Source organism: Solanum verrucosum, unplaced genomic scaffold (assembly GCF_900185275.1).
Source record: "Solanum verrucosum unplaced genomic scaffold, falcon-dt-bn FXZP01000253.1, whole genome shotgun sequence".
NCBI lineage: Eukaryota > Viridiplantae > Streptophyta > Magnoliopsida > Solanales > Solanaceae > Solanum > Solanum verrucosum.
In genome coordinates, this window is record NW_026019984.1 from 4,387,090 (window position 1) to 4,401,334 (window position 14,245).

A 14,245-nucleotide genomic window follows, 5' to 3' on the forward strand; every position below is an offset into this window, starting at 1 on the left:
TTTGGCACGTGGTTGAACGAACCCAACGTTATGAAAGTCTCACATACCTCGTAGGATCAAATCCTTGACAAAATCTGCAATCAATTCCTCACGAAGACGACGAATCTTGACTTTCCTCTTCTCTTCTCTTTAAAACCCTAGCGTGAATTTTCAATTGTGCAAACTGAACCAATTCAGTTTTGACCCTAATTAATTCACTAAAAACGAATCAAATCAAGTGGGTATGGAAAAGACCATAATACCCTTCTAAAATCCGGTTTTGACTTTACTTAGCTAGACAGCCCGACTTCCAATGGGAATATCTCCCTCATACAAACTCAGTGGCGTTGGAAAGATAATTCAAAGGATCTTTCCTATGGTATCTTGTAGCATATCTAAATCATCCCAAGCTAGGATTTATGGTCGTTTGAAGTTGATCCAAAACTCATACTTAGCTTAACTTTGTCAAACTTTCCAAATTTGATTATTTCCAAAAACGATTTTCTTCTAATTCTAGTTCTTTCTAGTTCTTTCAAATAACGGGGTGTTACAAATTATTATTTTTTATTGTTATGTGCATGATATGTGCAAGTAATATTGTACACAATTTTACTAAGCAACCTATAATATAATAGTATAATGCTTATTATCGAAATCATTCTCTATTTTGAATTATGAGATATTAATTATAAATTTTATTCTACTAAATTAGTTAAGAGTAAGATTAAAAAAATTGTATTGTTATGTGCAAGTATTGTACACAATTTTATTAAGTAGCTAGCCTATAATATAATAGTATACCATCATTTCACACTCATGATACGACAACTCGATGAAACCACTAATCTCATCAATCGTTGGCACCAATTTGAAATCAACAAATTTGAAGACCATCCTCACAGGGTCCCAAAATTCCAGCAAGGCCCTAATCAAGCGACGGTCAGGTATGACACAAATGAGCTAGGTAAGACCGTCCAACAAATGACGAATCTCTCTTTCATGGTCTTTCTTGATATCATTCCACCAATCTCTTAGTTTGTAGTTTACCTCTACGACCATCTGCGGGTTAACGGACTTGAAGAGGTTCTATGCGAGAAGGCACATGGTTCCACGGTAGTAAAACTATCCGCATTTGTCATGCATATGTCGACTCTCTTTAATAGGGTGTTTGAAGAGAATTAGAGTATTTGTGAGAGGTGCAAAGGCACAACATCACAATAAACAACAAAGGAAAAAAAAGGAAGAGGGTCCCAATTGGAGGAAGTATGAGCAGAATGATAGTGGTTTCAACTTAGAATGTGGTTTTATAATTGCTTCTTCATATTCAAAAGCATTTATCAAGAAAAGGATTGTTTCTTCATTATATTTATGTTAGATTTATTATATAGGATAGGCTGAATAAATAATTAATTTTAAATATTAATAATCAAATATTTATCGAAATTGGTATGTATGTGCATGATATGTGCAAATTTTGTACACAAATTTTGGTAAGCAATCTACAATGTAATAATACAATGTTTTTTTTTTAAAAAAAAAAAGGTATTTTAAAATATATTATTAATTTTCTTTTGTTTAATTACCAGTCTTGAACTCTTGACCTAGTAGGTAGGAGAAAACTCTTCAACCAGTCAACCACTATAACCAAGAAGGCCGGTGTAATAGTACAATGTCTCATTATCGAAATCATTTTTTATTTTGAATTATGAGATATTAATTATATATTTTATTCTATAAGATAAGTTAGGAGTAAGATATTTTTAACGTATCCATGAGTCATTTCTTATGACTTCCGTCTCTGAATCTGAATCATTTTATATTTTGATCTTTTTGCGATGCATTCCTCTACCATTTCTTTTTGCTCCTCTATCAGTACCACTCTCACTTGGAGCAATTCAAGCATGTTCCCATTCAGTCATATCTGAAAGGGGAACAAGAAATCAAAAATATGATTAATATCATTTAATGTGACAATGTATGTCATAAATTTCTGGTATATAGCAAAAGAGTTTATTAAAAAAAAATTACACCTAAGAGAATTATTTCAAGATCAATCTTTTGAAACTATAATATATGTACACATATATATCTAAACATATGATTATTAATAAGAAAAAAAACCTATAAAAAAAGACATGTACTACACATGTTACACCCAAAAGAACTCTTCGCTTATTTCCACGTGTTCTCTATTCTGAAATAGAAAACATACCCTTAGGTAATGCTACGTGTCGGATATGTTTATCCAATACTGAATCAACGACGAATTTATGTATTCTTCCTTGCACTCACTTATACCATAGTGAGTGCATTTCAATTTAGAATGTGGTTTTATAATTGTTTCTTCATTATATTTGAATTCAAAAGCATTTATCAAGATTAGAATTGTTTCTTTCATTATATTTATGTTAGCTTTATTATATAGATAGGCTGAATAAATAATTAATTTTAGATATTAATAATCAAATATTTATCAAATTTGTTATGTATGTGCATGATATGTTGTACACAATTTTATCAAGAAATCTACGATGCAAAGAGAGCTCAATCTTCGTAATTCAACAAATATTTATGTTATTTTGTTTTTTCCTTAGATGATTAGAATTCTTGAATTATAAGAGCGTAACACGAGATATGTGTCAAACACACATGATGAGTCAAATCACCTATTGTTCACCGAGTTTTGAATTGTGCAGCAAAATTAGCAATGCAAATACTCTTATTATTACCAAAATTGTTTGCTCTACAAAAGGCTTGCACCAGTCAATACTAAGCAAATACTCACTTGAAGCAGAGACAAATAACATGACAAATACTTAGCTTTAAGGGCTGTGCAAAGGGTAAATTGCTTTACTATTTTGCCTTACCAATAATGGTGATGAATTCCCAACATCTCTAAATGGTGGCCTTTTTGGTACTCTTGATTCTTTGCTGCAAGAATAATGTTCTTTTCTTCTCTCGACAGGAGAAACTTCTCGTTTACAACTCATGTCATTGGCTCCACGATTTTCTTTCAGACGATGCATAAACATGCGTTTTTCCTTCTCTAGTTGTTTCCCTAGAGATACAGGAGGCAAATCTTTCGTTGAAATCACTTCAACACCTCTTTGTTTTTGCAACTTCTGATTGGCATTTTCTTCTTTCAACCGACAAACCAATACGCGTTTTTCCTTCTCAATTTGCTTGGCTAATGACAGCAGAGGTGAATTCGGGGTAGATGTTACCTCCCTCTGATCATGTGCTGTTGATTTCTTTGTTCTTGATTTTTCTAGCTCGTCTTTCGCTGCAGTTAACTCATACTGCATATCCTTTGCCTTGGTTTCAAATGCTTGTGCTTTGTCTTTCCATTCTTCCACCTACAAAAGCCAAGTAAATGAGATACTTTTCAAGAAATAATATAGTGAACTGTTTCAAATCAAGACTTTTTTCTTCAACATGTCATTGGAAATAAAGAACCAGATTCTTACGGAGGACTGTAAAGATTGGATTTCATGAGCAAAGTCTAGGGCTCGGTTTTCCCAAAAATCGCGAGAAGCCTGAAGTTCTTCCATCTCCCCTCTGACTTGCTGCAGCATTTCCTGCATTTGTGACCATTGCTCAGTTTCAGCTCTTACTTGTTCTACGATCCTTCGCACTATAACCTTGCAACGCCCTGAGCATTTGTTCTCCTCGAGTGGCATCATGTCCTGTTTGTATGAAACATGGGTGAAAAAACTGCTTCTTCAGTTCAAAACTAGCAATAAAACTCTATAACAAAATGAAGACAAGTATACCATATTGAAAATGCATGATTCTTGAGATGTTATGCAAAATACTCTCTTTTAGGATTGATTTCACATATGATCATCGAACTACAGGTCTATTGCAACAAAGCCATAAAACTAAGTTCAATAACTACGATAGAACACATCGTCTATCTCTATACTCAATAAAATGAAAGTCACTAGAAATATCAATCCAACCCTGACATTACAAGCAAGTTGCCGCGTAAGATAAAAATTGCCAAACTACAATTAGCAACATAACATTTACAGGTTCCTCTCTATTTTCTAATATAGGATTGATTGCTCAGATGGTCACTCAACTAATAGTTATTATCTCAAAAAGTCGCCTCTCTTCTTGATTTAAATTTTCTTCAACAAAGAAAAAGTGACTAGCTGAGATAATAACTATTACCAGTTGAGTAGCTACTACTCGTATTTTGATGATTTGTGGTGCTTGTTTGGTAATTTTATCTTTATGTTAAACAAATTTTGAAATAACTCTAGGGTCTTAATTAGTAGTATCAAAATCTTACTACAAGACACCACAAGAAATACTCTCTCCTTCCAGGCACCTCTTTAATATCAACTTTTCATGTAGCATGTTCAAGACCACAAGATTAAAGGGTATTTAGATACATTCAACACAAAGGATTCTTTACTTTCTTAAACTTCGTGTCAAGTCAAAACATGACAAACAATTTGAAATAGATGTAGTAAACACAATAAGTTCATTATTGTAAGTGTAGTACATGATTTTAAATTAATATAGAGGTACAGACAGAGAAGTACAATTATTATATGTATAAAAACATTTTATCTGTTCTGACTTTACCTGAGATGGTTGTTGTCTTGTAGAGAAAGATGATGTAGGGTCTGTAATAGAGTCAATTCTCTTGGAAGTTGAAGCTGAACTGGCAACTGAACTGTTTGCTGTGCTTGAAAGTATTGCCCCATATTCTTCCTCCATTCTATCTAACATACCCTTTGATAGTCCTTCCATTTTTTCCCTCAACAACTCCACCTGCAAAACATTTTTTACAAATTTTGTAAGCAGAGCCTTGACGTAACTGGTAAAATTATTGTCATGTGATCATGAGGTCGAGAGTCCAAGCTATAGAAACAGGCTCTTGCAAAAATGCATGATAAAACTACATACGATAGAATCTTGTGGTTGGACTCTTCTCTCGACCCTCGCATAACGAAAACTTAATGCATCAAACTGCCTTTTTTTCATTTTTCAAAATCAAAACTACAAGTAGTCAAGATTACTTGAATTTTGTGAATATAAATTGAAAATATGTATAAAGTACTAAAGTTGAATTATTTTTAAAAACACCACCACCCCTGTTGTCTTTTTTCAAATTTTTTATTACAGTATGTTTTTTAAATAGTCCACGTGGAGTTACCAGATACCTTATTCCAAGGTTAAATTTTCAAATGATAGCAGGTTCTCAAATAGTTCATTCTCAATCATAATTAACTAATGCACACCAATTATCTTATTCTTTTCTCAACAAAAAGTCTATACAGTATTAAATAAGCCTATAGTAATTACTTAGTTGATAAACATGCATAAATGGCTTACTTTATATAGCCTCTATCAAGATTACAACTTCTTTTTTTCGAATCGTGGAAGTAGATACTAGTGCTTACATTAGGTATGCCGTATGCCTACATCACACCCCTTGAGTGCAACCCTTCCCCGAACTCTGTGAATGCGAGATGTTTTGTGCACCATACTGTCCTTTTTCTGACAACTATATATAATAACATATCTAGTGAAATTCTATAAGTGAGGTCTGAGTAGGGTGAATGTATGCAACCTACCCCTAACTTATAAGGATACAGAGATTGTTTTCGATAGACTATCAGCTCAAGTAAGGAATACCAATAGCAAAATAAGCAATATGAAAATCGAAGGAAAGGAAACAACAGGTAATAGTAATATGTTTGGCAACTATATAAAAGATCAATAGAGAAAGTGAAAAAGGCAAAACTTACATCAGTAGAAGTATTATTCTTGGTTTCTTTGTCAATTTCATTTGTTGATTGAGCTAGCTGTTGTAATTCCTTGAGAGCTTTTTCATCTGTTAAACCTCCAAGCTTCTCTAGCCTTTTCTGTAAATGACATGCTTTTTTTATCAAAGTTACTACAATGTCTCACTTCGACATCTTTATTTTTACAACTTTTCTTTAACTCTTCAAGTTTTTCTGCTAAATCTTCAATCTCTTCTTCCAATACTGCATTCACATTCTTCCCTTCAAAAATCTTCTTTTTCCCCTGCAAAATCAAGTAACAAAAAGTTTTAACATTGAACTTTCACCAAAGTAAGAAAAAATTACAAAAAAAAATAAAAAATCAAGGACTTCTAAATTTCACTTTTAATATTCTAAGGCACCTCCATTTTTAATAATTCTACTATTTTTCAAGTTAAAAAATAGAGTAAAAAAACAAAGAACATTAAGAAAAAAAATACTATTTTCATATGTATAAAAAAGAAAATTTGAACAGTGGTGGCATTTATTGGACAGTGGGATTGCATGAAAAAACTGAAAACCTGTTTTTCTGTTCTTTCTACATTTGATAATTAAGTTTAATACATTAATAGTATAAACAGAATTATTACAAATAATTATAGATAAATATTCATAATAAGTGAATTCAGTTTGGTATTTTCAATAACAAGGTATAATCTCACAAAACTTATTCGTACCTCGTACAAATAGAGAGGATAAATCCCCGGCTTAAAATAAAGCATCTCCAAACATTTTGAAAATATAGAAATGAGAGCAGTAACAATAACTGAAGAGCAATACACAACATACAGAGGAAAGAACAGTAATGACAGTAAAATATTGTGATAATCGAAGCACAAAAAACACAGATGATAATCGAAATCGAAGAACAAGAAACTACGAGAAGAGTGTTGATATACTCACAGCAATGAGAGTGTGAACAGCTGATCTAAGAGTCTTCTCCATCTGAAGTCTATTCCTTTCCAATTTCTTCAAAGCAAATTGTCTTTCCATCCTTAAGAAATTACACTCTGCCCTTAACATCTCTGCTTGAAACCTCCATTTCTCCTCCTCCCTGCCACCACAAAATATAAACAACAATATTTCTATATCAAGAATCAATTTTTCACATTTAAAAGGATACTTTCCTTCATAAAAAAGAAAAAAACAAATTTGCATTTATTCAAGAAAGATTTGTCAGCCCCACTTTTTAGAAAACTGTAAAAATCCCAACTTTATGTTAAAATATCAAACTTGGTTCATAAAAATTGTAATATAATTTCCATGAGAATAAAGGGTTTTCTTGAAAAACAAATTTAACATTAATTCAAGCAAAAATAATCAGTCCTACTTTTTAGGAAACTGTAAAAATCATAACTTTAAGCTACATTATTTCTTCTTCTTAAAATTGGGGACAGAGGAAATTACAAAGTGGAAAATCAAACCCTTACCAATACAGGTGGTCGATCAACTGAGCTACTAAGATTTATTAAAAAAACTGATTTAACAAACCTGTCTACGGCATCACCACCGCCATTGACAGCACCTTCTTGTTCTTGTTCTTCGACTCTTTCTCTCCTCTGAGCCGTAGAAGAAGACGAAGAAGAAGTTGACGTATTGAGAAGAACAATGGGATTAATAGAGGAAGAACTTCCATGAAAGTATCTTTCTTGATCAAATAAACTTTCTAATCTCCCTTTGTAATAGTCACATTTCTTCTCCATTGGGTAAAGTTGTTTCTTTTTCGTATTTCTGGGGGTTTTCCGGCGAGTTCTCCGGGGAAAATGAAGGATTTTTGGGCTCGGTGGTGGTGGTGGTGTTGGGTGCCATTTGGGTTTTCTTGTTATTGTTGATGACATTTTCTCTATTTTGATTTTGATTGTGTGTGATTTTCTCTATCTCTATCTTTTTGCAGTATTTGTTTTGGTGCAACAAATTTGAATTTAACGGGTAGACTATAATCACTAGAGCGCCTACAAGAAGTGAATATATTTAAAATTTATATATAGAGTGTGAGTGGTGTTGGAAAATGACATTATTACCCTTATGTTTCATGAACTCATACTTATCCGTATTTTTATACTTACCTTTGTTGACTTTAAAACAAATTAAGGATATAATTTAAATCATTTTTTATTATTATTATGATGAAATCATAAATATAACTTTACAAGTAATACAATTTATTTCTAGAAAATTTCAAACTTCATTAACGGAAAGGGTAAATATAAAAAAATTCAAATATTCATCTTGAACTTTGAATAATGAAAAAAATCTTAATAATTCAGTTAATATGAAATACAGGAAGTACTTAATATGGATCTAATTTACTAAGTAAATTATTTTTATTAAATATATTTTTGAAAGTTTAAATTTGAATATTATTAATATTTTATGCAGTTATTTAATAATAAGAATAATAATGAAAGAAAATAATAAATTTCTCTTAATTTATTAAAATAGATAAGTAAAAATGACAAATTTGTTAATATTAGTATGACAATCAAGTAAGAAGGAACAGAGGAAGTAATTTATTTCATACTAGGATAAATAAATTATTTTTATATTATCAATTTAATTTTACCCATTATAGCAGGTAGCTTGGCTTATGTGTGATTCTTGTAGTTATTATTCACTTATTTCATTTTACGTGAAAGTGAACAGTTTTTTCTTTAACTGTATTTTTTTTTCTAATATTACTTAAATATTTTTAATTATTATGTATATTGTCTTATAGTTTTTGCATAGTATTTAAATAAATAACTTTTTTGTTCTAAAATCTTTGAAGAATTTATATCTTAATTTACAATCAAAATCAAATGTTTTAATCCTCGTACTTCAAACTTTTTTTTTCATAAATTGAAATATAGTGAGCAAATGATATTGAAGTACAAAAGTAGTTGTCATTAACAACGTATAAACATAACGAATAATTTTAAGTTACTAATTTCATTTATTACAAAGGATAATATGTAATTTTATTTTAGTTTATCCAACAATATAAAATCAATTTACATAGTGATTTTGCAAAGAATCTAACACATTTATATTGTTTACCTTCAAATTATCAAAGGCGTGCAACCTTGTGAAGGTGAGAACAAAAAGAAATACTATAAGATAAAATAATTTTGAAATGGAAGTGAGGATTTTAGTTTAAATTCCAATTGGTACCTCTACATGTTTTTTGGGAAATTCAAGAATCTTGAAATTTAGTGAGTTAATGTACTTTTACTTTAAGTTACCCTTCACAGACTGTTCTTTCGCTATATGACCAAACCAGATGCCACTGATCTTGTGTCTCAATTGGTCCCCTTAACCAACCTATGAGGTTCTATTCATCACTTATAATGAATTCTTTGGATTAATGAAACCTAAATCTATAATGATTAGCAAATGACAAACATATATGAAGTTGCCAACATGCCATATACATAAACTTCCAATTTATCCCGTTGTTTTCATATTACTTGACATTTGTTGACTTGACAAATATTTTATTACTTTAAAACTCTAACTTTGATTGTTAGTACTTTATGGTGTAATCTAATATTATGGGTAATATGAGAGAAAAAACCAAGAATCTCTGTGAAAATTCTATAACTGACATAAATAGGACTAGTAATTATAAGTTGTGACATTATTCTTTATCTTTCAAGTTATAACAATAAAAAAATTGCATGTTTTAACATTTTAGTAAAATAAAAAAAAGATTTAAAATAATAGTAAAAATTAATTAGTGTGAAAAACAAATAAGGTAAAAACGAATATATTAGTAGTAAATAATTTGAATTCATTAATGATAATTAATATGTGGCATTAAAATAGGAGATTCATAAAAAAGAAGAAGGAATATTTGTTTTTCTTGTTTAACTCAAAGCAGTTAAAATTCGTTCAAAACATATTTCTTTTCTTTTCTTTTCGAACGTTTCTCTCTCTTCTCAATTTTTTCTCTAGTTAGTCGTCACTCTCATCTAATTCATATTCGTTTTTATTCAATAATCATCATTTTCTTGTAATGGACGGCTTCTTATCAGTATTAATAAAGCATGGTGGTAGATGAGATCCTTCAGGTTAGTATTCTTTGCGATATTTTATTTGTATTGGTATACTAACCAAACGTAAAAAATAAAATAAAATTAAGAACAATTATACTGGAATATATTCAGATTTTTTTCTGTGTATAATAATAAAGTATGGCGTTTTTGGAATGAACATTTATTTTTTGAAATTACATCAAATTTGTTTGAAAATGGTATAGATTTTGGTATGAACATTTTTATTTTATTTTGTATGTTTTTGGTTTAAAAAAATTGCATAAAATTTATTTGAAAATGGTATGCTAGTTATACCATGTTGGTACGATTTTGACATTATATTGGAATGAATTTTGTGTACTCATTATCTAATAAATGACAATTAATAGTTAAAATTAGTATTAATTGGATATTATATTGACATGATTCTTAAGTGAAAAAGTGACAACTTATGTGATGAAATATTTATAATTTTAGCATGAAATGTGTATGAAAATTGTGCATAAAATTTTTATACTGATTTCATATTTTTTGTTGTGTATAATAATTTTAATTATGACGTTTTTTTTAATGTATAATGTTTTATTTTGGTATGAACATTGAATTTGTTCATTATTTGTCTGATCCATTTTTTATTTGATGTGTGACAGTAAAAAGGGAACATGAATCAAGGTAAAATTCCTAAAAATGGGTAAGAGATAATTATGATTGATTCTTTATTTATATCATCTAATAATAAAAATATAATCATAAAATTTTAATTATTTAATAAAGTGGAATTAAATTAATTTATAAATAAAAAGTGATATGTTATAATCCGTAATTAAAATGTTATAAGGAATAATATTTTAAAAGTAGATTTAAAATCTATAATATTGCCCTTTAAATATATATGTGGGGTGATTTTTCCTAACTGAAATACTTTGATGGAAAAAATGGATAATATGATAACATTATATATATATCTTTAATTTGAAATAATAAAATTTAAATTTCTTCTTTAAATTCTTAAATTTTATATCTGATCAAATTAAAACACATTATGATAAAAATATACTTAGTATAATGTATATTGTCTAGCACAAACTGATAATGAAAATTGTTGGTGTATTTGAAATGACAATATATTTATTATTATTACTATGTTGAGTTGTTGACTTGTAGTATTTATTATGTTGGTTTTAAATATGTCAAAAATATTAAAAAATAAATTGAATATGATTAAAACTTTTAGTTAAAATTAAGTGTTTTGATCCTCAATTTTTTTTGTTTCCTTTGTGTTGATGGTTAAATGAATTGGCCTCTTGCCTAACCATATGATTATTTATTTCAACCAGAATTAAACTGTTCAATAACTGATTTAATTTATGGAAGGTTCTTTTTTGTGAAAAAACAAATCAAAGTTGCAATTGGCAGATCTTCACCGCAGTTGACATATAAAAAAAGAGTTTCTTTTTCAATAATAAAATAATAATAATAATAATAATAATAATAATAATAATAATAATAATAATAATAATAAAGAAAATAATAATAAAAAGACATTGATGCCTCACGAAGGAAATTAAATACAAGTAGTTAATTTATTTTTATTTTTTTAAAAAAGGAGCCAAAGTCCAAGAAAAAGCAGAACAAAATCACACGTTTCAAGATGTTGTGTCCTCTGCTTCTCAGCGTGACTCTAATTATTTATTACTCTATACTTTCATTTTTGCTTTATTTTACATTTTTCAAACAAAGTCTAATACGTATATTGAGATTTGATTAAATTCAAATTCGTATATGGTTAAAATTTATTCAACATATAGTTTTTCAAATGCTTAACCTGAAACATCTAATTCCGAACAACCCATGATAATTTAGGTGGATCTTTCATTTTACTTTATTTTATATTTCTCAAACAATATCTAAGATTTGACTAAATTTGAATTAGTGCATTATTGTATTGTTAAAACCTATTTCTAGATGCACTTTCAACCGAATTTTTTTCATTTTCTATTGCTCGAACATAAAACATTTGATTAAAGTTGGAGAGATTTCAATCATTCCACAACAATTTATGTTGATCTTTTCATTTTGCTTATATTAATATATGAGACTACAATATTTGATACGTGCATTGAAATTTGATTAAATTTGAATTCATGCATTATTAAAATTGATTTCTGGAGGCACTTTCAACATAATTTTTTTCATTTCTAAATATTCGAACCTAAAATATTTAATTAAAGCTGAAGAGATTCCGATTATTCCACGATTATCCAGGTTGATCTTTAAGAAGCAAATTGAAATTTTGAAATGGAGTAATATGAGACTACGACCTTTAAGAAATTTTAAAAATAAATTAATTAATTTGGTCCGTGCCGTTTAAGCTGTGTATATATGTTATGGTAGTCAATGGGTAAATTAAATGCGCTAGGTTATTGTGTCTCCATTTGTTTTCCTTTAAAAAATTTATAATTCTCTAATTATTTTTGGAATAATGCATAAATATGACAATATAATATATATTTTTTTCAAATATAACTTATATCCTTGGATATAGTATTTATATTGCATAAATGTGAACACGTGTTATTAATTGGTTTCACGTAATAATTACTTATAATTATTTTAAAGGACAGATAATGCAAATAATATTTTTGATGTATTACACTACATCAAAAATGATTTTTAATGACAATAGTTTAAGTGTCATTAAATATATTTTTAGTGACAATTATCACTTTATGTAAATGTCTCTAATTAAAGTCTATAACGACATTAGATTCAATAATAATTATGTGATATCAGTAAGAGTTTTAGCATTCTTAGCATTGAGATAATATCTTTTTGCTATATAATCTGTGAACCATTACTTTTAAAATTACTTATATGTCTATAATAATTATATTTTGAAATATTACATATACACATACATATGTTAATAAAAATATATGTATTGACTGATATTAGGAATTCAAAATTAATATAGTCAAAATATTAGGTTGAATTGTTTGACATAAAAAGGAGATTGAACAAAAAATAAATATAGTATTTTTTTTTTGTCACTTTGTCATTTATTGCGTATTTGTTAAGAAATGCAAGTGCATGAAAACAGCACAAAAAAAGGCTCAACCATTTAATTCTTTATTACTTTACACTATGCATGCATGCATTTATATGTGCTGTGATTCTCTTGTTTTTCACATTTATTTTGGTAAAACCCAACATTTTCTAGAAAATTGAAATAAAAAATTCTTTGTAGGGACTATATGTTTAATATATTGGTTTCTTTATATTGTCACCAAAGACTAATATTTTTTTATTATCGAGGATATGACTATAGATATGAGAATATGAAGGTTGAGAATTTTTACTTTTTTAGAGTAGAGTGGGGTTCTAATATGTAACACTTATTTATCCTTTTATCAGTACTATTGTTATGTCAATATTATTTTATTTTGTAATTTTATTAATTGTTAATTATTAACGTTGTTTGTTTACTTTGGGTATCTTTATATTTTACTAGTAGCACTTTTTAAAAAATATTTTTATCATGACTTTTTTGTTTGTATTTACTTGAAAAAATTATTTTTAAAATTATTTTTTAAGTAGAAGATTTATTGAAAATAACTTTTTTATCTCACAAAAAGTACACCTCCATCCTTCCGAAACCTCAATTATATGATTATATTGTTATATTTCTTACTTTTGTTGCTTTTGCATTAAATTAAACATAAGGAAGCATGATGAGCAACTTGTAGATCTTGATAAACAGTAATTAATTTGACTATTTTCAAATATGTAAACTTTTTTTTTTTAAAATTTAAATTTTTTATTCCACAGATATTCTACAAGCTATAAACTATTAATGTCACGTGGATAAAATAAAATATTGAATGAACTAAAAAAAATATCATGTAATATTTTGTTGATTGAAATTTAATAGGGTGATTATTGGAGTGATATAGTCAAAATTGAGCGACTTTTTTTATTATAAATAAACGACTTTAATAAATAATTCTCAACAATTGAGTGACCACGTGAGCAATGAACTCAAGCTTTTTATAAGTAAATAAAATAATAATAAGTAAATTTATAGTCCCCTTTAAAATAGCGTTACCGTCTATTTTCATCTTTCAAATTTGAAATTAAATTTCTTAATGTACAACATGACAGTATAATTTTCCTACTGTATTTTTTGTCAAATCCAAATGGAAAACATTGAGTGCAATCCAATGTTGGAATCTTACGTACAAGTTTAATATATAGTTTATACATAAATTAGCACATTAAAAATGTACCTTACAATATGAAATTAAATTAATTAGTACCCTGTATTCGAGAATTTGAATTTAAATACTGTTAATTAATCCAAGTTAATTTTAAGTTATTGACTTATTCACGATTTTACCGTTATGAGGATTTTTACATTATAATTATAACAATTAGGAAAAATCTACATTTGAT

At 28.1% G+C, this 14,245-nt stretch overlaps 1 protein-coding gene across 1 annotated transcript; it reads right to left on the reverse strand.

Annotated features, from left to right (window-relative positions):
• Positions 1-2,798: 2,798 nt before the first annotated feature.
• LOC125818001 (uncharacterized) lies at positions 2,799-7,623 on the reverse strand. The gene is given in 7 exon segments (XM_049497502.1): positions 2,799-3,335; positions 3,447-3,665; positions 4,576-4,764; positions 5,745-5,882; positions 5,884-6,024; positions 6,684-6,834; positions 7,272-7,623. Coding segments are annotated over 7 exon segments (1,719 nt in total). The 5' UTR covers positions 7,619-7,623; the 3' UTR covers positions 2,799-2,801.
• Positions 7,624-14,245: the final 6,622 nt, after the last annotated feature.